This window comes from Typopeltis vanoorti, chromosome 1, assembly GCF_054136105.1.
Source record: "Typopeltis vanoorti isolate ZY-2024b chromosome 1, IOZ_Tvanoo_1.0, whole genome shotgun sequence".
Lineage (NCBI taxonomy): Eukaryota > Metazoa > Arthropoda > Arachnida > Uropygi > Thelyphonidae > Typopeltis > Typopeltis vanoorti.
Genome location: NC_143549.1, coordinates 118,420,459 through 118,447,226, shown reverse-complemented (window position 1 = coordinate 118,447,226; position 26,768 = coordinate 118,420,459). Strand labels below are relative to the sequence as shown.

Here is a 26,768-nt window from a genome sequence, read left to right as displayed (position 1 = left end):
TTCATATCATTATTGAAGACAAGCCAATTTACACTACAATCTATATATATATATATATAACACTGTATTACACTATATATTACATTATAATAGCTCTCAAATATAACCTTGCTTCGATAGTTGTATGTATGTTTTAGAGATATTCCAGATTTAATTGTTCATTTATTTCAGTAAAGATTTCGGGAGACCTTTTCATTTATATTGCTATGTAAATATTGTAAAGTTTGTAAAAAACTTTGTAAATGTTGTTAATATCTATTGTTATTTTGAAGAATGTTTTATGAAAGCAATCAAAGCTCCAGCTTTATGCAGTCATTTATCAAATCTTGTGATCATAATTTTGTCTTAAAAATTAGAACAAAAAAAGATATTTTTGCTCCATATCCACCGAATTTTATTGCGAAAGCATTATTGTAATATATCAGAAGTTACTGGAAAGTATTGTTTCCTTCGGAAACTCTAAATGTCTGTTCGTTTTCTTTACCCAATATTTACATGGGATTGTGTGTCACAGTTTGGAAAATAAATAGGTAAAATTGACACCTACTGTGTTCTACAGCACAGTGTTATGTATTGTCGAATAACATGTGCAATGGTTGGTGAAACACAAAAATCATTACATGAATCAGCAAATCTGTTTTATTATAAACTAATATTCAAATATTTGATCAGAAACAGAGAAACACCTAAATTCGAAACGATTTTTTCCATACGTAATATAATTCCTCCATTCTACTGACTGGATACTCCTTTCTTAATATTGCTGTGACCTGCTTAAAAACAGTGAATACATAATCAATAAATATGACCCGTTGAAATCGAGACCTCTTTCTGCTCCCTAAGAAATTTAAAGTATGTTGCCTAAAATTGTTACCATAGATATTATCTCATGAACAAAATCTTTAGTACTCATGGAGTAGCCTTGCTTCACAAAAGATACTTCGTAATAAAAGACAAGAAACATATATCGAAATATCCTTTCTGCGAATATTGAATGCATACCCAATACCATCGAAAATATAAACTATAGAAAAATAAAAAGGATTTATTGAACCATGGCGTGACAGTTCTTAGAGTTATATATAATGATAGGAGAACACAAAACAAAAAATCCTTAATTTCTCAATAAGTTTCATTTTTCTATTGCATATTCTCTTTTATATTTTAAGTTTATCATTTATTTCTATTAGCAATAGCCTGCGTTGAAAGTGTTGAAAGAAATATGAGCTCAAGACACATCTTTGAATTTTTACAATATTCTGGTATTGGTTACTTTGCTTACTGTAATGAAATAAATTTAGGACCTTTCCATATTTCCTGGTTTCATTTCCTATTTGAAGACTTCTGTCAGATTTTGTAAACCAAGATCGTAATTATTAGCTAATTCTTCTTGGGAATTTCAATAATGTTCCCCTTCCTTATGTCTATTTCCTACTCTGCCTAATCTGTATCATCCTACTGCAAAGAATTGAATACGTTATATATGTACATATTTAAACATACATGCATCGAAGAGTGACCATAAATGTTTTAAAGATAAACAACTTTATCTATAGGAATACCATAATAGATTAACTTATAAACATTGCAGATTTAAGTCAGTTTTTAGTATAAATGTAAAATATTTATGTTTCTGCCATTGATAAATATTATCTCATGTTAAAAGTTTTATATATATATATATATATATATATATATATATATATATATATATTGTTGAAATTAGGATTTACTCGGGATGTATACATTTATAAAAATAAATTTAACTGACTAGAACCCGAGAAAGTATAACAAAAACCTTTAATACATCACAACTAGTTTCATCGGTGATCCGACTTCTTCAGGTGAGAAATAAAAACATAAGACATAAAATAACACGGTAAAAAATGAACTTTACAGCTTAATAAAAAGCAGAATAATAACAGTCATATTTGAATAGGTGACCGCGTGCTACCGTTGGCATGAGTAGAATGTGTGCGACAGCTAATTTTTGAGCGCCAGTACTGGATTACTGCGCTATGGGAATCGGGTAAATTGTAGCTAAGATTATTGTTTAAATGTGAAGGGTCCAGAACTATTTCTTTTGATTCGATGATTCTTCTTTCGAATTCATCCTTGCAAATATATAAATTAGTAGTGCGTTCCCAATCAACTTGATGTGGCTGTTCTTCAAGGTTAGAGTTTGCCGAGAAAAGGACATGACTGGAAAGGGCGCTCGCTCGTGCTCTACTGTAGGAGATGTCACGTCTATGTTCCTCAAGACGAAGTGAAACAGATTTGTCTGTCTGGCCAAAATAAGGTCGACCACAGTTGCACAAAACTTTATAAACACCAGGAAAATGCAGATGGTTGTGTTTTGGTTTTGGTCGACTCAGAAAAGAACGAAGTTTTGGCAGCGTAGTATAGTCGGTCTTTATGTTGAATTTTTTCAGAATCTTAGCTAGTTTTGGGGTAAGAGTGCTGATAAAAGGCAACTGTATATGAGTGATTGGGTTGGAGTCATCTTCTTGTCGAGGATGTTGGCGTGGTCTCAAGCGTTTAGTGATGTTACGAGACGAATATCCATTATTTAAGAAGGTGTTTTTCAGGAAGTTAAGCTCTGTTTGAAGGTCTTCTTCTGTGGAAATGAGACATCTTGCTCGATGGGCGAGGGTGGAGATGATGCCCAGTTTCTGAGGTGGGAAGTGATGAGAAGAACCATGTAAATATCTATCAGTGTGGGTGGTTTTTCGAAAAATTGAAAATTTAAGACAGTCAGGAAATCTACTGATCTTTAGATCCAAGAAGGGGAGAACGCCGTTAACCTCTAGTTCAGATGTGAATTTAATGTTTTGATGTTGGTTATTTAAATGGTTTAGGAAGTTTTGCAGTTCCTCTAAACTATGTCCCCAAATAAGGAAGACGTCATCGATGTAACGTAACCACAGTTTAGGTTTCAAAGTAGCTGAGGAAATAGCTTTCTCTTCAAAATCTTCTAGAAAAAAATTAGCTAAGACTGGAGATAGAGGGCTGCCCATAGCTAAACCGCTAGTTTGTTTGTATATTTTCTCTTCGTAGCAGAAATAGCCGGAATTGATGCAGTGAGTTAGAAGAGCGAACACTTTTTTAGAAACCTTGTCCTTAAGAAGACTCAGAACTTCATCTGTAGGAACATTCGTAAACAAAGATACGATGTCAAAACTCACCATTCTGTCCGAGTCTAAAAGATTCAAATTTTTTATTTTTGAGATGAAATCTTCAGAGTTTTTGATGAAGGAAGAAGAATTGCCAACTAAATGTTTTAAAGAAGCTGCAAGATATTTAGACAGATTGTATGTAGGTGAGTCAATCCCTTCCACAATAGGTCTTAAAGGGGTGTCAACCTTATGGATCTTAGGCAAGCCGTACAACCGAGGAATGAAAGACAGAAAGGAAAGCAATACACCAACTTCGTAACAACAATGACATTATTATCCTACCTGCTGATAAAGGGAATGCAACTGTAATCTTAGACAAAGCTGACTACCGTTGTAAGATGAACAACTTGTTAAGTTCTAATACGTATTCTATGCTAGAAAGTGATCCCACAAGAGAACTTCAAAACCGTACAAACAATCTTCTGAAATCAACTTCTGAACTTCCTAGACATACAAGACTATCTCTCCGCTCTCTCCATCCCCTCATTCCTCGGTTGTACGGCTTGCCTAAGATCCATAAGGTTGACACCCCTTTAAGACCTATTGTGGAAGGGATTGACTCACCTACATACAATCTGTCTAAATATCTTGCAGCTTCTTTAAAACATTTAGTTGGCAATTCTTCTTCCTTCATCAAAAACTCTGAAGATTTCATCTCAAAAATAAAAAATTTGAATCTTTTAGACTCGGACAGAATGGTGAGTTTTGACATCGTATCTTTGTTTACGAATGTTCCTACAGATGAAGTTCTGAGTCTTCTTAAGGACAAGGTTTCTAAAAAAGTGTTCGCTCTTCTAACTCACTGCATCAATTCCGGCTATTTCTGCTACGAAGAGAAAATATACAAACAAACTAGCGGTTTAGCTATGGGCAGCCCTCTATCTCCAGTCTTAGCTAATTTTTTTCTAGAAGATTTTGAAGAGAAAGCTATTTCCTCAGCTACTTTGAAACCTAAACTGTGGTTACGTTACATCGATGACGTCTTCCTTATTTGGGGACATAGTTTAGAGGAACTGCAAAACTTCCTAAACCATTTAAATAACCAACATCAAAACATTAAATTCACATCTGAACTAGAGGTTAACGGCGTTCTCCCCTTCTTGGATCTAAAGATCAGTAGATTTCCTGACTGTCTTAAATTTTCAATTTTTCGAAAAACCACCCACACTGATAGATATTTACATGGTTCTTCTCATCACTTCCCACCTCAGAAACTGGGCATCATCTCCACCCTCGCCCATCGAGCAAGATGTCTCATTTCCACAGAAGAAGACCTTCAAACAGAGCTTAACTTCCTGAAAAACACCTTCTTAAATAATGGATATTCGTCTCGTAACATCACTAAACGCTTGAGACCACGCCAACATCCTCGACAAGAAGATGACTCCAACCCAATCACTCATATACAGTTGCCTTTTATCAGCACTCTTACCCCAAAACTAGCTAAGATTCTGAAAAAATTCAACATAAAGACCGACTATACTACGCTGCCAAAACTTCGTTCTTTTCTGAGTCGACCAAAACCAAAACACAACCATCTGCATTTTCCTGGTGTTTATAAAGTTTTGTGCAACTGTGGTCGACCTTATTTTGGCCAGACAGACAAATCTGTTTCACTTCGTCTTGAGGAACATAGACGTGACATCTCCTACAGTAGAGCACGAGCGAGCGCCCTTTCCAGTCATGTCCTTTTCTCGGCAAACTCTAACCTTGAAGAACAGCCACATCAAGTTGATTGGGAACGCACTACTAATTTATATATTTGCAAGGATGAATTCGAAAGAAGAATCATCGAATCAAAAGAAATAGTTCTGGACCCTTCACATTTAAACAATAATCTTAGCTACAATTTACCCGATTCCCATAGCGCAGTAATCCAGTACTGGCGCTCAAAAATTAGCTGTCGCACACATTCTACTCATGCCAACGGTAGCACGCGGTCACCTATTCAAATATGACTGTTATTATTCTGCTTTTTATTAAGCTGTAAAGTTCATTTTTTACCGTGTTATTTTATGTCTTATGTTTTTATTTCTCACCTGAAGAAGTCGGATCACCGATGAAACTAGTTGTGATGTATTAAAGGTTTTTGTTATACTTTCTCGGGTTCTAGTCAGTTAAATTTATTTTTATAAATATATATATATATATATATATATATATATATATATATATATATATATATATATATATATATATATATATATATATATATATATATATATATATATATATATATGTATATGGCAGAACTTTAATGACTGAAACCGAGAGATAAAGAGATGATAAGATATATTTAAAAAGTTACTACTACTTTACTAGTTTCGTTGAATAGATCAACACCTTCAGGTATCACAATCAAAGAGGTACATAAAAAAGTACAGAGACTTAAAATTGTAATAACAGAACAAGTATAAAAAGACAGTAGCTTGTTTGAAAAACAAATGCGGGTATGAGTTCCAATCAAACGTACATTGGCGATGTCACGAGTGCGCCAGTACTGAACAGAAGCAACGTGTACCTCACAGAGATTGTAACTCAGGCTGTTGTTGATATGAGAGGAATCTAGAGAAATTTCCCTAGATTCCACAATTTTTCTTTCGAGTTCATCTTAGCACACATGGATGTTAGAAGTTTGAGTCCAGGTTACAATGTGTTTGCGGCCTTCGTCTGAGTTATTAATTTGGTAAACTTTGGTATTAACTTGGTCTAGCTACTCACTGATGAAGCCTCAAAAAAGGCAGAAGCCGGTCTGGGTAGTGGCCTTCTACCATAATGGAATAACAGCATAAGTTTCCTAGGAAATGTGTTTTTACATTATGGAAAATACCTAAGAATAGCGATCAGAACTTTACCACCTTTACTACGAGTCTTCCGTTATTGTACCACGTACTAGGATCACTTGCATTAGCTTTACGCTAGTGATCACCGATACATTTATAGTTTACTATATATTCGGAATGAGATTCACTGATTCAAATCTTTAAGTTTCTTATTCGGTTTTTAAACAATGTGGATTTAATATCCCCTTAATTTAAATAATACTTTTTCTTTTAACTTTTTCTTCGAATTCTGAGGATTACCGGTATCTCATCAGGTCATCTCGCGTGACTTGTGTGACTATTCCCTTAACAAACACCAAATACATTGGCGATGTGTCAGGGACTTCAGGTACTCAGTTGTGCGGTATGGCTCACGGACAAGTTCGGCTTTACCTTGTCGGTACGTGCCCTGGTAATCCTTGCTTCTAAGGTGAGACGGCTTGCGGCATTTCTCCCCATGACCTACGGCTTCCCTCCTTCAGCTTTCTCCTCTGCATTTAAGGGCTTCACTCTAAATACTTATTATCTCATCCCCCACCATCTAATCCTGCACTGTTATATCCACAAGGATTTCGAAAACCTTGGTTCAGATTTTTTCTACCCAGTGCAATCGTTCGGTGCACTTTTGCAAACACCGTAAATTTTTATGTGATTCCTGGTTCTTTAACATTCGCTAATCCCCTTCATTCTCAATCTTCTTGTTCTGATCAGATTATCTTGGCTAGCACATTCGTTTGAATCTTGCAGCCCTCTTCCTGCATCGAACTTGCAAACAAAATTTCAAATGTCTTTCCGACAGTAGGACGTTTCCTGTACCCGTGAAAATTTTACATCTGTTGTTTGTCCGAGAGATAGCTAATTCCGGTTGGGCTGAACCCAAGCTACATAGAATACTGAATACTAAAGGAAAATATTATTTATGAGCTTTCTGGGATTTGCCTACCTGTAAAACTCGATGTACTTGTTATCAAATACACTACTTGCTGCATCGAATTTTTACATATATATATTACAGTATTGAAATAACGAAATTAAGACAATTTTGAATTTTCTTTGAATATTGTGATTTAAAATATGGATATTTTTTATATTTATATATGATATAATAAACTTTGACTCCGTTTAAAAATTAATGTAGCTGTATGCGACGGAGATCCTTGTGGTACGGAGGGCGTAGAGAAATGTGAGCGAGGCACTGAAGACAAACCTTTATGTACATGCAAACCAGGATACAGAAACGAAGGCGGCACCAAAAATGGAAAATGTATACGTAAGTGTACTCAGATTAATCAAATTAAATTATTTCTAGCACGATAGCCCCCTTAAACATTAACACATTTTAAATTAAAAAATGTAGATCAATTTATAAAATCTGTGTCAAATGATGTTTTTCGAGAGTTTTCGTGAAGAATCATTTAGTATTTAAACGGTTTTTAAAATATTATTTTCTATGATTGAATTTTTACATTTTTCAAAAATAATAGAGAAAGATAGAACCAAATACTAATCCATTCACTAAATAAAAATGTATTGTTTGCCGGCTAATGATATTAACATTCAATTACTCACTGTTGCATTAGATTTAAAGAATTGACAATCAACACCGTTAATGTTTTATCCTTCTTCACTTTAGAGTCTTGAACATTACGAAGGTTTTCTTTGTTTATCAATAATAATTAGCACATATCGATAAAATGTATTCCCAACAAAGCACTGCGTTACAGACAATAGTAAGCAGTAGATGATTGCAGCGAGAGAAATTCGAAAATTGTAAATATTCCTACCAATATTTCTTGAAACCTATATAACATGTTGCAGTAGAAATTTGTTTTTAGAAACGAAACATTTCTTTCATCATCATCAGTTATAACATTCTACATTCCACTTTCGATAGGTTAACTATTACGTCATAAACGTTCGTTTCTGAGGTTGCTTTATCATAGATGACAAAAACAGATCTGAATAAGAACAATGGCACACCTTCTTTTTTTTATCAATAGATGATAGCGCTTCATTTAATTAATTTTATATTACAGTTTATTTTAGTAACTTATGAGCAATCGTTTTTATAGCATATAATAATAAAAATATTGCAGAAATAGCAATCCAGCGGTTTATGTCATCTTAGCTTACCAATGGAAGTATATCTGGCCTTTTAAAACACTGAGTATTAAACCTTCATGTCATTATTCAAGACAACCCATTTTGCTCTATAATCTATATATATACAGGGTGTTCGGGATAAATTTGACATATTTATAATTAATTATATTTTTCCTTAAGTTACATGTATTAACACACACTTCTCTTCATTTAAAAGTTTGGACCCTTCTTCATTCATATACAAGATGTCAGAAAGAATGGATAGCTGGAACCCACCTGAATCATGGAAGAGAATAACTTGTATCATGATGATTCGTGCCCGCCATCAAAATAAGGATATTACGACTGCTGCCCAATGCTCCCTGAATACAGTAAAAACAATCAGGCATGAACTAGAGACTTGCAATGGTGACTACGAGGATGTAGCAAGAAGAAAGATCCCTAGCAGACGATCTGATTGCGTTCGTACAGCAGAATTCCTCGCAAATCTGCAGGAACAGGTGTTGAAGAACCCTGGCATTGGAATTCGGGCTTTGTTCGTGGAGTTGCTAACTGTAGTCAAGCCCTGGATAACAAGGGTAGCCAATGGTAGGCCGTATGTATGGCAGCAGGATTCGGCCCCTTGCCACACCTCTGGGAAAAGTCAAAAATGGTTGTCTGAAAATTTCTACGACTTCACCAGTCCAAATGTTTGGCCTCCAAACTCCCCAGACCTTAACCCCATGGATTATTTTGTATGGGGCGCAGTTGAAAAAGACACCAATCGCACTTCCAGTAATACAAAAGCCCAGTTAATGGATAAAATTAAAACAGTTTTTGCGGCCCTTCCCAGGGAGACTGTAGCATCAGCTTGTTCGAGGTTCCGAAGCAGAATTGAAGCTGTGATCGATGCTAATGGTGGTTATTTTGAGTAAATCTTGTTGATAGTATTGTAATTAACTCTGCCTGTAATGTTTTTTTGTCAATTCATTAAATTTAATAGATACAAAGAAGATTTTCTTTTTCCTTACGAAACTGTCAAATTTATCCCGAACACCCTGTATATATATATATATATATATATATTACACTATATATTACACTGTAAGAGCTCTCAAATATAACCTTGCTTCGATAGCTGTATGTATGTTTCAGAGATATTCGCTGCTCATTTATTCAGTAAAAAATTTGGGAAACCTTTTCATTTATATTGCTATGTCTGTAGCAAAAATTATGCAAAGTACCGAACAAATTTTCATCCTATCATTTCAAACGGCAGCTTTACACTAGTAGCATCAGATCAATCTATTCTATGGTCCAGGTGTAAATGTTGTTAATATCTATTCTTATTTTGATCAAGGTTTTAGAAAAACAATCAAAGCTCCAGCTTTATGCATTCGTTTATCAAATCTCGTGATCATTATTTTCTCTTAAAACGTAGGGCATGAAAAGATATTTCTGCTCCATATCCAACCAATATTAATGCGATATCATTATTTTAATATATGAGCAGTAACTGGGAAGTAGTGTTTCTCTCGGAAACCCTAAATGTCTTGTCATTCTCTTTAACCCAATATCTACATGTGATTGTGTATCGAATTTTGGAAAATATCTCGGAAAAAATTACCCCTAAAGAGTTCTACTGAACAAAGTGTTATGTTTTGTCAAATAACATGTGCAATGGTTGGGCACACACGAAACACATTACATGAATCAGCAAATCTCTTTTATTATAAACTAATATTAAAATATTTGTTCAGAAACAGAAAAACACCTAAATTCGAAACGAGAGTTTTTTGCATATTTAAAATAACTCCTCCATTTTACTGACTGGATATTACTTTGGTAATAAAACTGTGACCTGCTTAAAAACAGTCAATACCTAATCAAGAAATAGGAACCGTTGAAATCGTGACCTCTTTATGCTTCCTAAGAAATATAAAGCATGTTGTCTAAAATTGTTGCCATAGATGTTATCTCATGAAAAAAATCTTTAGTACACACGGAGATGCGTTGCATCACATAAGATATTTCATAATAAAAGCAAAGAAACAGATATTTTAATCACGTTTCTGCGAATATTGAATGCATACACAATACCATCGAAAATATAAACAATAGAAAAATAAAAAGGATTTATTGAAACATGGCTTGAGAGTTTTTAGAGTTATATATAATGATAGGAGAATACAAAACAAAAAATCCTTAAATTCTCAATAAGTTTCATTTTTCTATTGCATATCCTCTTTTATATTATTAGTTTATCATTTATTTCTATTAACAATAGCCTGCGCTGAATGTGTTGAAAGAAATATGAACTCAAGACAAATCTTTGAATTTTTACCTAGTATTGGACTTTGTTACTGTAATGAAAATATGGAGATTTTTATATTTACATATGATATAATAAACCTTGACTCCATTTAAAATTTAATGTAGCTGTATGCGAAGGAGATCCTTGCGGCACGGAGGGCGTAGAGAAATGTGAGGGAGGCACTGAAGACAAACCGGTATGTACATGCAAACCAGGATACAAAAACGAAGACGGCACCAAAAATGGAAAATGTATACGTAAGTGTACTCAGATTGATCAAATTAAATTGTTTGTAGTACGATAGTCCCAATAAACATCAACACATTTTAAATTAATAAAGTGGAGATCAATTTATATAAACTGTGTCAAATGATGTTTTAGGAAAGGTTTCATGAAGAAGCATTTAGTATATAAACGGTTTTTAAAATATTATTGTCTATGTTTGTATTTTTACATTTTTTAAAAATATTAGAGAGAGATAGAACCAAATACTAATCGATTCACAAAACAAAAATATATTGATTGTCGGCTAATGATATTAACATTCAAATACTCACCGTTGAATTAGATTTAAAGAATTGACAATCAACACTGCTAACGTTTTATCCTTCTACACTTCAGAGTCTTTAAAATTTTGAAGATTTTATTTGTTTATCAATAATAATTATCACATATCGTTGAAATATATTTGAACCAATGCAGTGCTTTATTCGCCGTAGTAAGCTGTAGATGATTGTTGCGATAGAAATCCGAAAATTGCAAATATTCGCACCAGTAATTCTTGAAACCCATATAACATATTGCAGTAGAAATTAGTTTTTAGATTCGAAACATTTTTTAATCATCATCAGTTACAACATACTACATTCCATTTTCGATAGGTTTACTATGACGTAATAAACGTCCGTTTCTGAGTTTGCTGCTTCAAAGTTTATATAAACCGATCTGAATAACAACAATGGCACCCCTTATTGTTTATCAAGAGATGATAGTGCTATATTTAATTAATTAAATATTGCAGTTTATTTCAGTACATTATGTGCAATCGTTTGTATAGCATAGAATAATAAAAATATTGCAGAAATAGCAATCCAGTGGTTAATGTCGTCTTAGATTAAAAATGGAAGTATTAACCTTCATATCATTATAGAAGACAAGCCAATTTACACTAGAATCTATATATATTTATATATATATATATATATATATATATATATATATATATATATATATATATATATATATATAATTATATATATCACACTATATTACACTATACAGGGTGTTCGGGATAAATTTGACAGTTTCGTAAGGAAAAAGAAAATCTTCTTTGTATCTATTAAATTTAATGAATTGACAAAAAAACATTACAGGCAGAGTTAATTACAATACTATCAACAAGATTTACTCAAAATAACCACCATTAGCATCGATCACAGCTTCAATTCTGCTTCGGAACCTCGAACAAGCTGATGCTACAGTCTCCCTGGGAAGGGCCGCAAAAACTGTTTTAATTTTATCCATTAACTGGGCTTTTGTATTACTGGAAGTGCGATTGGTGTCTTTTTCAACTGCGCCCCATACAAAATAATCCATGGGGTTAAGGTCTGGGGAGTTTGGAGGCCAAACATTTGGACTGGTGAAGTCGTAGAAATTTTCAGACAACCATTTTTGACTTTTCCCAGAGGTGTGGCAAGGGGCCGAATCCTGCTGCCATACATACGGCCTACCATTGGCTACCCTTGTTATCCAGGGCTTGACTACAGTTAGCAACTCCACGAACAAAGCCCGAATTCCAATGCCAGGGTTCTTCAACACCTCTTCCTGCAGATTTGCGAGGAATTCTGCTGTACGAACGCAATCAGATCGTCTGCTAGGGATCTTTCTTCTTGCTACATCCTCGTAGTCACCATTGCAAGTCTCTAGTTCATGCCTGATTGTTTTTACTGTATTCAGGGAGCATTGGGCAGCAGTCGTAATATCCTTATTTTGATGGCGGGCACGAATCATCATGATACAAGTTATTCTCTTCCATGATTCAGGTGGGTTCCAGCTATCCATCCTTTCTGACATCTTGTATATGAATGAAGAAGGGTCCAAACTTTTAAATGAAGAGAAGTGTGTGTTAATACATGTAACTTACGGAAAAATATAATTAATTATAAATATATCAAATTTATCCCGAACACCCTGTATATTACACTATAATAGCTCACAAATATAACCTTGCTTCGATAGTTGTATGTATGTTTTAGAGATATTCCAGATTTAACTGTTCATTTATTTCAGTAAAGATTTCGGGAGACCTTTTCATTTATATTGCTATGTAAATATTGTAAAGTTTGTAAAAAACTTTGTAAATGTTGTTAATATCTATTGTTATTTTGAAGAATGTTTTATGAAAGCAATCAAAGCTCCAGCTTTATGCAGTCATTTATCAAATCTTGTGATCATAATTTTGTCTTAAAACTTAGAACAAAAAAAGATATTTTTGCTCCATATCCACCGAAGTTTATTGCGAAAGCATTATTGTAATATATCAGAAGTTACCGGAAAGTATTGTTTCCTTCGGAAACTCTAAATGTCTGTTCGTTTTCTTTACCCAATATTTACATGGGATTGTGTATCACAGTTTGCAATATAAATAGGTAAAATTGACACCTACAGTGTTCTACAGCACAAAGTGTTATGTATTGTCGAATAACATGTGCAATGGTTGGTCAAACCCAAAAATCATTACATGAATCAGCACATCTGTTTTATTATAAACTAATATTCAAATATTTGATCAGAACCAGAGAAACACCTAAATTCGAAACGATTTTTTCCATACGTAAAATAATTCCTCCATTTTACTTACTGGATACTCCTTTCTTAATATTGCTGTGACCTGCTTAAAAACAGTGAATACATAATCAATAAATATGACCCGTTGAAATCGAGACCTCTTTCTGCTCCCTAAGAAATTTAAAGTATGTTGCCTAAAATTGTTACCATAGATATTATATCATGAACAGAATCTTTAGTACACAAGGAGAAGCCTTGCATCACAAACGATACTTCGTAATAAAAGACAAGAAACATATATCGAAATATCCTTTCTGCGAATATTGAATGCATACCCAATACCATCGAAAATATAAACTATAGAAAAATAAATCTATTTATTGAACCATGGCGTGACAGTTTTTAGAGTTATATATAATGATAGGAGAATACAAAACAAAAAATCCTTAATTTCACAATAAGTGTCATTTTTCTATTGCATATCTCTTTTATATTTTAAGTTTATCATTTATTTCTATTAACAGTAGCCTGCGTTGAAAGTGTTGAAAGAAATATGAGCTCAAGACACATCTTTGAATTTTTACAATATTCTGGAATTGGTTACTTTGCTTACTGTAATGAAAAATATCGAGATTTTTATATTTACATATGATATAATAAACATTGACTCCATTTAAAATTTAATGTAGCTGTATGCGAAGGAGATCCTTGCGGCACGGAGGGCGTAGAGAAATGTGAGGGAGGCACTGAAGACAAACCGGTATGTACATGCAAACCAGGATACAAAAACGAAGACGGCACCAAAAATGGAAAATGTATACGTAAGTGTACTCAGATTGATCAAATTAAATTGTTCGTAGTACTATAGCCCCAATAAATCTCAACACATTTTAAATTAATAAAATGGAGATCAATTTATATAAACTGTGTCAAATGATGTTTTAGGAAAGGTTTCATGAAGAAGCATTCAGTATATATAAACGGTTTTTAAAATATTATCGTCTATGTTTGTATTTTTATTTTATAAAAATATTAGAGAGAAATAGAACTAAATACTAATCGTTTCACTAAATAAAAATGTATTGATTGTCGGCAAATGTCATTAACCTTCAATTTCTCACTGTTGCATTAGATTTAAAGAATTGACAATCAACACCGTTAATTTTATCTTTCTTCAATTGAGAGTCTAGAAGATTATGAAGGTTTATTTTGTTTGCCAGTAATAATTAACACATAAAAATGAAGTGTATTTGGAAAAAAGTACTGCTTTATTCGCCATAGTAAGCTGTAGATGATTGTTGCGATAGAAATCCGAAAATTGCAAATATTCGCACCATTAATTCTTGAAACCCATATAACATATTGCAGTAGAAATAGTTTTTTGAGTCGAAACCTTCCTTTAATCATCATCAGTTATAACATACTACATTCCATTTTCGATAGCTTAACTATGACCTAATACACGTCCGTTTCTGAGGTTGCTGCATCAAAGATTACATAAACACATCTGAATAAGAACAGTGGCACACCTTATTGTTTATCAAGAGATGATAGTGCTATATTAATGAATGAAATATTGCAGTTTATTTCAGTACATTATGAGCAATCGTTTTTATAGCATATAATTATGAAAATATTGCAGAAATAGCAATCCAGTGGCTAATGTCGTCTTAGTTTACAAATGGGAGTATAAACCTTCATATCATTATTGAACACAAGCCAATTTGCACTACAATCTATATATATATATATATATATATATATATATATATATATATATATATATATATATATTATATATATATATATATATATATATATATATAACATTCTATTACACTATATATTACACTGTTATAACTCTCAAATATAACCATACTTCGATAGCTGTATGAATGTTTCAGAGATATTCCTGATTTAACTGCTCATTTATTTCAGTAAAGAATTCGGGAAACCTTTTCATTTATATTGCTATGTAAATATTGCAAAGTTTGTAAAAAAACTTTGTAAATATTGTTAATATCTATTTCATTTTGATCAGTGTTTTATAAAAACAATCAAAGCTACAGCTTTTTGCATTCATTTATCAAATCTCGTGATCATTATTTTGTCTTAAAAATTAGAACATAAAAAGATAATTCTTCTCCATATCTACCGAATGTTTTTGCGAAAGCCTTATTGTAATATATGAGAAGTTACTGGAAACTCTAAATGTCTTGTCATTTTCTTTACCCAATATTCACATGTGATTGTGTAACACAGTTTGCTAATATCTCGGTAAAATTGACACCTAAAGTGTTCTATAGCACAAAGTGTTATGTATTATTGAATAACATGTGCAATGGTTGGTCACACACAAAAATCATTACATGAATCAGCAAACCTGTTTTGTTATAAACTAATATTCAAATATTTGCTCAGAAACAGAGAAAGACCTAAATTTGAAACGATTTTTTGCATATTTAAAATAACTCCTCTATTTTATTGACTGGATACTCCATTCTTAATAGAGCTGGAACCGGCTAAAAAACAGTGACCTCATAATCAAGAAATATGAACCTTTGAAATCAAGATCTCTTTCTGCTTCCTAAGAAATTTATAGCATGTTGCCTATAATTTTTACCATAGATATTATATCATGAACAAAACCTTTAGAACACAAAGAGAGGCTTTGAATCACAGATGATACTTCGTACTAAAAGAAAGGAAAAAACAGATATCGAAAGCTCGTTTCTGCGAATATTTAATTCTTACACAATACCATCGAAAATGTAAACAATAGAAAAATAAAAAGGATTTATTGAAACATAACGTGACAGTTCTTAAAGTTATATATAATGATAGGAGAATACAACAAAAATTCCTTAATTTCTCAATAAGTTTACTTTTTCTATTGCATATTTTCTTTCATATTTTTAGTTTATCATTTATTTCTATTAACAATTGCCTCCGTTGAATGTGCTGAAAGACATATGAGCTCCATGACACGTCTTTGAATTTTTACAATATTCTTGTATTGGTGACTTTGCTTACTGTAATGAAATAAATTTGAGACCTTTCCCTATTTCCTTGTTTTGTTTCCAGGTTGAAGACTTCTGTCAGATTTTGTAAACCAAGATCGTAATTATTGGCTAATTCTCCTTGGGGTATTTCAATAATATTCCTCTTCATTATGTCTATTTCCTACTCTGCCTAATCTGTATCATCCTACTGCATAGAATTCAATACATTATATGTGTATATATTTACACATGCATATATCGAAGAGTGACCATAAATTGTTTCATGGATAAACAACTTTATCTAAAGTAATACGATAATAGGTTAACTTATAAACATTGCAGGTGTAAGTCAGTTCTTAGTATATATGAAAAATATTTGTTTCTGCCATTGAGAAATGTTATCTCATGTTAAGAGTTTTATATATATATATATATATATATATATATATATATGTGGGAGAACTTTAATGACTGATACCGAGAGATAAAAAGATGACAAGATATATTTAAAAAGATACTACTAGTTTAATAGTTTCGTTGAAGAGATCAACATCTTCAGGTATCACAATCAAAGAAGTATATAAAAAATTACAGATATTTATATTGTAATAACAGAACAAGTATAAAAAGACAGTAGCTTGTTTGAAATAGAAATGCGAGTATGAGTTCCAAACAAACGTATACTAGGCAATGTCACGAGTGCGCCAGTATTGAACAGAAGCAAAGTGTGCGATAGAGAGATTGTAACTCAGGCTGTTGTTGATATGAGAGGAATCTAGAGAAATTTCCCTAGATTCGACAATCTTTCTTTCGAGTTCATCCTAGCGCACATGGATTTTAGAAGTTTGAGTCCAGTTTCCAATGTGTTTGCGGCCTTCGTCTGAGTTATTAATTTTTTACACTTTGGTATTAATTTTGTCTAGCTACTCACTGATGAAGCCTCAAAAAATGCTGAAACCGATCTGTGTAGTGGCCTTCTACCATAATGTAATAACAGCATACATTTCCTAGGAAATGTGTTTTTACATTATGGAAAATACCTAAGAATAGCGATCAGAACTTTACCACCTTTACTACGAGTCGTACGTTATTGTACCACGTACTAGGGTCAATTGCATTAGCTTTACGCTAGTGATCGCCGATACATTCATATATCGGCGATCATATATATTCGGAATGAAACTCTCTGATTCACCGATTCAAATCTTTGAGTTTCTTATTGGTTTTTAAAACAGTGTGGGATTTAATATCACCTTAATTTAAATAATCCTTTTTCTTTTAACTCTTTATTTCAATTCTGAGGATTACCGGTATCTCATCAGGACATCTCGCGTGACTTGTGTGACTATTCAATTTACAAACCTACCAAATACATTGGCGGTCTGTCAGGACTTCAGATACTCAGTTGTGCGGTATGGCTAACGGACAAGTTCGGCTTTACCTTGGCTGTATGTGCCCTAGTGATCCTTGCTTCTAGGCTATGACGGCTTGCGCCATTTCTCCCTATGACCTCAGGCTTCCTTCCTTCGGCTTTCTCCTCGACACTTAATGGCTTCCCTCTAAATACTTATTATCTCATCCCCCACAATCTAATCCTGCAGTGTTATATCCACAAGGGTTCCGAAAACCTTGGTTCAGTTTTTTCAACCCCGTGCAATCGTTCGGTGCACTTTTGCAAACACCTTAAATTTTCATGTGAATCCTGGTTCTTTAACATTCGCAGATCCCCTTCATTCTCTATCTTCTTGTTCTGATCAGATTATGTTGGCTAGCACATTCGTTTGAATCTTGTAGCCGTCTTCCTCCATTGACCTTGAGGTTACTTAGCATGTAACTTGCAAACAAAATTTCAAATGGCTTGCCGACAGTAGGGCGTTTCCTTAAGCCTTGACAATTTTACATCTTTCGTTTGTCAAAGAGATAGTTAATTCCAGTTGGGCTGTAACCAAGCTACATACAATACTGAATACTAAAGGAAAATATAATTTGCAGGTTTTCTGGGTTTTGCCTATCTGTAAAACCCGATGTACTTGTTATGCAAATATACTTCTTGCTGCATTGAATTTTTACTTATATATATATTACAATTTTGAAATATCGAAACGAAGAAAATTTCCAATTTACTTTGAATATTGTGATGTAAAAATATGGAGATTTTTATATTTACATATGATATAATAAACTTTGACTCCATTTAAAATTTAAAGTAGCTCTATGCGAAGGAGATCCTTGCGGCACGGAGGGCGTAGAGAAATGTGAGGGAGGCACTGCGGACAAACCTGTATGTACTTGCAAACCAGGATACAAAAACGAAGACGGCACCAAAAATGGAAAATGTATATGTAAGTGTGCCAGGATTGATCAAATTAAATTGTTTGTAGTACGATAGCCCCAATAAACATCAACCCATTTTAAATTAATAAAATGGAGATCAATTTATATAAACTATGTCAAATGATGTTTTAGGAAAAGTTTCATGAAGAGTCATTTAGTATTTAAACGGTTTTTAAAATATTGTTGTCTATGATTCCATTTTTACATTTTTCAAAACTATGAGAGAGAGATAGAACCAAATACTAATCGATTCACTAAATTTGACAATCAAATCGATTGTCATTTGCCGACAATCGATTTGATTGTCGGCAAATGACATTAACCTTCAATTCCTCACTGTTGCATTAGATTTAAAGAATTGACAATCAACACCGTTAACGTTTTATCCTTCTTCAATTCAGAGTCTAGAAGATTATGAAGGTTCATTTTGTTTAGCAGTAATAATTAACACATAACAATTAAGTTTATTTGGACCAAAGTACTGCTTTATTCGCCGTAGAAAGCTGTTGATGATTGTTGCGATGAAATCCGAAAATTGCAAATATTCGCACCATTATTTCTTGAAACCCATATAACATATTTCATTAGAAATTTGTTTTTAGAAAGGAAACATTTCTTTATTCATTATCAATTATAACATACTACGTTTCACTTTCGATAGGTTAACTACGACGTTACAAACGTCCATTTCTGAGGTTGCTGAATCAAAGAAGACAGAAACAGATCTGAATAAGATCAATGGCACACCTTTTTTTAATGAAGAGATGATAGTGCTGCATTTAATTAATTTAATATTGCAGTTTATTTCAGTACATTATGACATTCGGTATGAATAGCATATAATAATAAAAATATTTCAGAAATAGGAATTCAGTGGTGAATGTCGTATTAGCTTACAAATGGAAGCATATCTGGCCTTTTAAAACACTAAGTATTAAACCTTCATATCATTACTGAAGACAAGCCATTTTGCACTATAATATATATATATATATATATATATATATATATATATATATATATATATATATATATATATATATATATATATATATATATATATATATATATATATATATATATATATATATATAGGAGGACATAAAAAGATATTACTGCTCGATATCAACTCAATTTTAATGCGAAAGCATTATTTTTAATATATGAGAAGTTATTGGGAAGCAGTGTTTCCTTCGGAAACTCTAAATGTCTTGTCATTCTCTTTACCCAATATTTACATGTGATTGTGTATCACAGTTTGGAAAATAATTCGGAAAAATTGACACCTAAAGTTATGTATTGTCGAATAACATCTGCAATGGTTGTTCACGCACAAAAAACATTACATGAATCATAAAATCTGTTTATTATAAACTCATATTAAAATATTTGCCCAGAAACAGAGAAACACCTAAATTCGAAACGATTTTTTGCATATTTAAAATAACTTTTCCATTTTACTCACTGGATACACTATTCTGAATAGAGCTGGAACCGGCTAAAAAACAGTGACTTCATAATCAAGAAATATGAACCTTTGACATCGAGACCTCTTTCTGCTACCTAAGAAATTTATAGCATGTTGCCTATAATTTTTACCATAGATATTATATCATTATATCATGAACACAATCTTTATTACACAAGGAGATGCTTTGCATAACAGATGATACTTCATACTAAAAGAAAAGAAACAGATATCGAAATCTTGTTTCTGCGAATATTTAATGCATACACAATACCATCGAAAATTTAAACAATAGAGAAATAAAAAGGGTTTATTGAAACATGGCGTGACAGTTCTTAGAGTTATATATAAGGATAGGAGAATACAACACAACAAATCCTTCAATTCTCAATAAGTTTCATTTTTCTATTGCATATCCTCTTTTATATTTTTAGTTTATCATTTATTTCTATTAACAATAGCCTGCGTTCAATGTGTTGATAGAAATATGAGCTCCATGACATGTCTTTAAATTTTACAATATTCTGGTATTGGTGACTTTGCCTACTGTAATGAAATAAATTTCGGACCTTTCCATATTTCCTGATTTCATTTCCTAGTTGAAGACTTCTGTCAGATTTTGTAAACCAAGATCGTCATTATTAGCTAATTCTTCTTGGGAATTTCAATAAAGTTCCCCTTCCTTATGTCTATTTCCTACTCTGCCTAATCTGTATCATCCTACTGCATAGAATTGAATACATTATATATGTACATATTTAAACATACATGCATCGAAGAGTGACCATAAATGTTTTAAAGATAAACAACTTTATCTATAGGAATACCATAATAGATTAACTTATAAACATTGCAGATTTAAGTCAGTTTTTAGTATAAATGTAAAATATTTATGTTTCTGCCATTGATAAATATTATCTCATGTTAAACGTTTTATATATATATATATATATATATATATATATATATAAGAAAGTTCTGCCATATACATACATACATATATATATATATATATATATATATATATATATGTATGTATGTATGTATATGGCAGAACTTTAATGACTGAAACCGAGAGATAAAGAGATGATAAGATATATTTAAAAAGTTACTACTAGTTTACTAGTTTCGTTGAATAGATCAACACCTTCAGGTATCACAATCAAAGAGGTACATAAAAAAGTACAGAGACTTCAAATTGTAATAACAGAACAAGTATAAAAAGACAGTAGCTTGTTTGAAAAACAAATGCGAGTATGAGTTCCAATCAAACGTATATTGGCGATGTCACGAGTGCGCCAGTACTGATCAGAAGCAACGTGTACCTCAGACAGATTGTAACTCAGGCTGTTGTTGATATGAGAGGAATCTAGAGAAATTTCCCTAGATTCGACAATTTTTCTTTCGAGTTCATCTTAGCACACATGGATGTTAGAAGTTTGAGTCCAGGTTACAATGTGTTTGCGGCCTTCGTCTGAGTTATTAATTTGGTAAACTTTGGTATTAACTTGGTCTAGCTACTCACTGATGAAGCCTCAAAAAAGGCAGAAGCTGGTCTGGGTAGTGGCCTTCTACCATAATGGAATAACAGCATAAGTTTCCTAGGAAATGTGTTTTTACATTATGGAAAATACCTAAGAATAGCGATCAGAACTTTACCACCTTTACTACGAGTCTTCCGTTATTGTACCACGTACTAGGATCACTTGCATTAGCTTTACGCTAGTGATCACCGATACATTTATAGTTTACTATATATTCGGAATGAGATTCACTGATTCAAATCTTTAAGTTTCTTGTTCGGTTTTTAAACAATGTGGATTTAATATCCCCTTAATTTAAATAATACTTTTTCTTTTAACTTTTTCTTCGAATTCTGAGGATTACCGGTATCTCATCAGGTCATCTCGCGTGACTTGTGTGACTATTCACTTTACAAACACCAAATACATTGGCGATGTGTCAGGTACTTCAGGTACTCAGTTGTGCGGTATGGCTCACGGACAAGTTCGGCTTTACCTTGTCGGTACGTGCCCTGGTAATCCTTGCTTCTAAGGTGAGACGTCTTGCGGCATTTCTCCTCATGACCTACGGCTTCCCTCCTTCAGCTTTCTCCTCTGCACTTAAGGGCTTCACTCTAAATACTTATTATCTCATCCCCCACCATCTAATCCTGCACTGTTATATCCACAAGGATTTCGAAAACCTTGGTTCAGATTTTTTCTACCCAGTGCAATCGTTCGGTGCACTTTTGCAAACACCGTAAATTTTTATGTGATTCCTGGTTCTTTAACATTCGCTAATCCCCTTCATTCTCAATCTTCTTGTTCTGATCAGATTATCTTGGCTAGCACATTGGTTTGAATCTTGCAGCCCTCTTCCTGCATCGAACTTGCAAACAAAATTTCAAATGTCTTTCCGACAGTAGGACGTTTCCTGTACCCGTGACAATTTTACATCTGTTGTTTGTTCGAGAGATAGCTAATTCCCGTTGGGCTGAACGCAAGCTACATACAATACTGAATACTAAAGGAAAATATTATTTATGAGCTTTCTGGGATTTGCCTACCTGTAAAACTCGATGTACTTGTTATCAAATACACTACTTGCTGCATCGAATTTTTACATATATATATTACAGTATTGAAATAACGAAATTAAGACAATTTTGAATTTTCTTTGAATATTGTGATTTAAAATATGGATATTTTTATATTTATATATGATATAATAAACTTTGACTCCGTTTAAAAATTAATGTAGCTGTATGCGACGGAGATCCTTGTGGTACGGAGGGCGTAGAGAAATGTGAGCGAGGCACTGAAGACAAACCTTTATGTACATGCAAACCAGGATACAAAAACGAAGGCGGCACCAAAAATGGAAAATGTATACGTAAGTGTACTCAGATTAATCAAATTAAATTATTTCTAGCACGATAGCCCCCTTAAACATTAACACATTTTAAATTAAAAAATGGAGATCACTTTATAAAATCTGTGTCAAATGATGTTTTAGGAGAGTTTTCATGAAGAAGCATTTAGTATATAAACGGTTTTTAAAATATTATTGTCTATGTTTGTATTTTTACATTTTTCAAAAATATCAGAGAGAGATAGAACCAAATACTAATCGATTCACTAAATAAAAATGTATTGTTTGCCAGCTAATGATATTAACCTTCAATTACTCACTGTTGCTTTAGATTTAAAGAATTGGCAATCAACACTGCTAAAGTTTTATCCTTATACACTTCAGAGTCTTGAAAGTTTTGAAGATTTTCTTTGTTTATCAGTAATAATATCACATATCGATGAAATATATTTCGACCAAAGCACTGCTTTATTCGCCATAGTAAGCTGTAGATGATTGTTGCGATAAAAATCCGAAAATTGCAAATATTCGCACCATTAATTCTTGAAACCCATATAACCTCTTGCAGTAGTTATTAGTTTTTAGATTCGAAACATTTCTTTATTCATCATCAGTTATAACATACTACATTCTATTTTCGATAGGTTAACTATGACGTAATAAACGTCCGTTTCTGAGGTTGCTGATGAAAGATGACACAAATAGATCTGAATAAGTACAATGACACACCTTTTTTTTATCAAGAGATGATAGTGCTACATTTAATTCATTTAATATTGCAGTTTATTTCAGTACATTATGAGTAATCTTTTGTATAGCATATAATTATAAAAATATTGCAAAAATAGCAATCCAGTTGTTAATGTCGTGTTAACTTACAAATGGAAGTATATCTGTCCTTCTAAAACACTGAGTATTAAACCTTTATATCATTATTGAAGACAAGCCATTTTGCACAATAATCTATATATATATTACACTATATATTACACTGTAATAGCTCTCAAATATAACTTTGCTTCCATAGTTGTATGCATGTTTCAGAGATATTCCCGATTTAACTGCTCATTTATTCAGTAATGAATTCGGGAAACCTTTTCATTTATATTGCTATGTCTGTAGCAAAAATTATGCAAAATACCGAACATTTCAAACGACAGTCTTTCTCTTGTAGCATCATCTCAATCGATTCCATGGTTCGGATGTAAATGTTGTTAATATCTATTCTTATTTTGATCAAGGTTTTATAAAACAATGAAAGGGCCAGCTTTATGCAGTCTTTTATCGTCATTATTTTGTCTTAAAAAGTAGGACCTATTATGATATTTCTGTTCCATAACCACCCAATTTTAATGCCAAAGAATTATTGTAATATATGAGAAGTTACTGGGAAGTAGTGTTTCCTTCGAAAACTCCGAATGTCTTGTCATTCTCTTTACCCAATATTTACATGTGATTGTGTATCTAATTTTGGAAAATATCTCCGAAAAAATGACACCGAAAGGGTTCTACTGCACAGAGTCTTATGTATTGTCGAATAACATCTTCAATGGTTGGTCATACACTAAAAACATTACATGAATCAGCAAATCTTTTTTTTATAAACTAAAATTATAATATTTGCTCAGAAACAGAGAAACACGTAAATTCGAAACGAAATTTTGTATATTTAAAATAACTCCTCCATTTTACTGACTGCATACTCCATTCTTAATTGATCTCTGACCGACTTAAAAACAGTGAATTCATAAATAAGAAATATGATCCTTTCCAATCGAAACCTCTTCCTGCTTTCTAAGAAATTTAAAGGATGTTGCCTATAATTGTTACGATAGATATTATCTCATGAAAAAAATCTTATTTTTTTCTGGAAGCCTAACTCGTTCCTGGTTGCTGTTCATTGGCTCTATAATTTTTCTTGTGAGTTCTTGTTCCTTATCTGATAGCTTCTTTTCAACTATTTGTATATTTTCAAAATTATCAGCATTCTGCACTTTGGAATCTGGTTCTGCTCCATTCATATTCTTGGTTACTTCAGGATCAGTACGGTCTCCTTTTACAGCTTAAGGTTTCAGTGCTTCCAGATCACGTTCACTAAATACCTTGCGTTTGATAATCAAGCTGCGTTGTTACATCAGGCTTCCTATTGAAATTTCAGAATTTGGGTGTCGTTCTAGCCAAAGTTGGAACATTCGTTTCTGAAATCCCCTAACTGATGGGTTTGAACTGTAGAAGCACTGAATGCCTTGTCTATTTTCAGCCATGCTCCACTTTTTCCTAGGCTATACTTTCAAGTTCTGTGGATCTTGCTCCTGTAGCCCATTTGTCACTGGCTGTCCCGGAAGCCTAACATCCAGTGCGGTCCTTGGTAACCCGCGCGACGACTGATGCGGTATAGAATTCTGATTTGTCTTCACCATTTTTAACTGGGGATGGGCAGGTGCGTGAGATAAATAAATAGGTAAATAGGACAGAATCACCCCTAGCCTCGAATACTCTAATAGCATTGGGGGGGGGAGCAAGGCGGAAAGAAATACAGAGGGAAAGAATAGTAGGGACCAGTCTACAGATAATATAACAGGTGTATATTACTTGAAGTAAAGCGTGGTCCAGCTTCAGATGCCTCGGGTTCGCCATGCCCGTACTCACTAGAGTGAGCCCTTGAGGATTATATATCTACATACATAATCGTATTCGTTGTTTACTTTTTCCATTCTCTATTTCTGGATGTATTCCTAAATTCGGAAAATTCCCTTCACCTGAGAGCAATGGAAATATTTGTTTAAGTTATCGAGTACGCCACCCATTCCTCGATATGGCAAAAGAAATATGATAATTCCGGTAGGTTGCAAAATGTTCCACAACTACATAAATTAACAATTGATCGTCCCAAATAATCAATTTTGCTCTGCAGTCTTGGCCATTCACTTTCGCAATCTTTATACCAAATTTTCCAGTTTAGTTTGGATTTGTTTGGGATCAACCCATTTCAATAAGAATAAGAATAGGCAAATCTTCACATAAAATGCAATAAAAGAATTTAATTGATCAATAAACAGGAGTATATTATAACTAAAATAACAGTGGGTGGTCCTATGTAAAATTCTCAAAATACTAATCAATACCTGCATGTATCTTTGCTTGAATACAGCACACATTATATTATTTGAATAACTCAAGGAAATATCTTTAACAAAATTCTCAATACGTGGAAAAACAGCGTTGAAGAACAATCACGATCAATTCAACAATTTTTTTTAAATTAGCTAAGAACAGCCATACATGAATACATACAGGCCTCAGATTATGCCATAACATAAATCATTTCCTAAGAATTAGTTAAGCTCATTCATAGATGCATCAACAAATTCCCAGCAGTGCGATTCTTTAAATATACTCATGCTATTAATGTCCCTCTTAATTGAATTGTCAGTTCATTAACCTATCCTTAAAATTGTCACACAGTCTTAAAAAATAAAATTCAAACTCACATGGGCTGTCTTCTATAAGGGTGCATCCTTCAATTTGTGCAGGCTGCAACTTATTATGATCCCTTTTTCTTTTTATCTTTTTATTCTAGTTCTGTGGATTACTGGCAGCTCATCAGGTCATCTCGAGAAACTTGGTGACTATTCAACGGCGTATCAAATACATTGGCGAAGGGCCGCGATTTGTCAGGGAATTTGTGGACCCAGTTGTGCGGAATAGCTCATGAAACAGTTCGGCCGCACCTTGGCTGTACGTCCCCTGGTCATCCTTGCTTCTGGGCTATGACGGCTTGCGACTACCTTTGACCTCCGGCTTCCCTACTTCGGCTTTATACTCGACACGTTATGGCTTCACTCTAAATTCTTATTATATCATCCCCCACCGTCTACTCCTCCCATCTTATATCCGCCTCGGTTCCGA

General features: G+C 33.1%; 1 protein-coding gene across 1 annotated transcript in view; it reads left to right on the top strand.

Annotated features, from left to right (window-relative positions):
- Positions 1-26,768, top strand: part of LOC150110348 (uncharacterized) — a 220,889-nt gene that overhangs the window by 64,302 nt on the left and 129,819 nt on the right. The window contains exons 8-12 of the mRNA XM_090396252.1: positions 7,137-7,268; positions 10,520-10,651; positions 13,871-14,002; positions 18,394-18,525; positions 22,749-22,880. Coding sequence (XP_090252378.1) covers positions 7,137-7,268; positions 10,520-10,651; positions 13,871-14,002; positions 18,394-18,525; positions 22,749-22,880 — 660 coding nt within the window. The remainder of the gene's footprint in view (positions 1-7,136; positions 7,269-10,519; positions 10,652-13,870; positions 14,003-18,393; positions 18,526-22,748; positions 22,881-26,768) is intronic.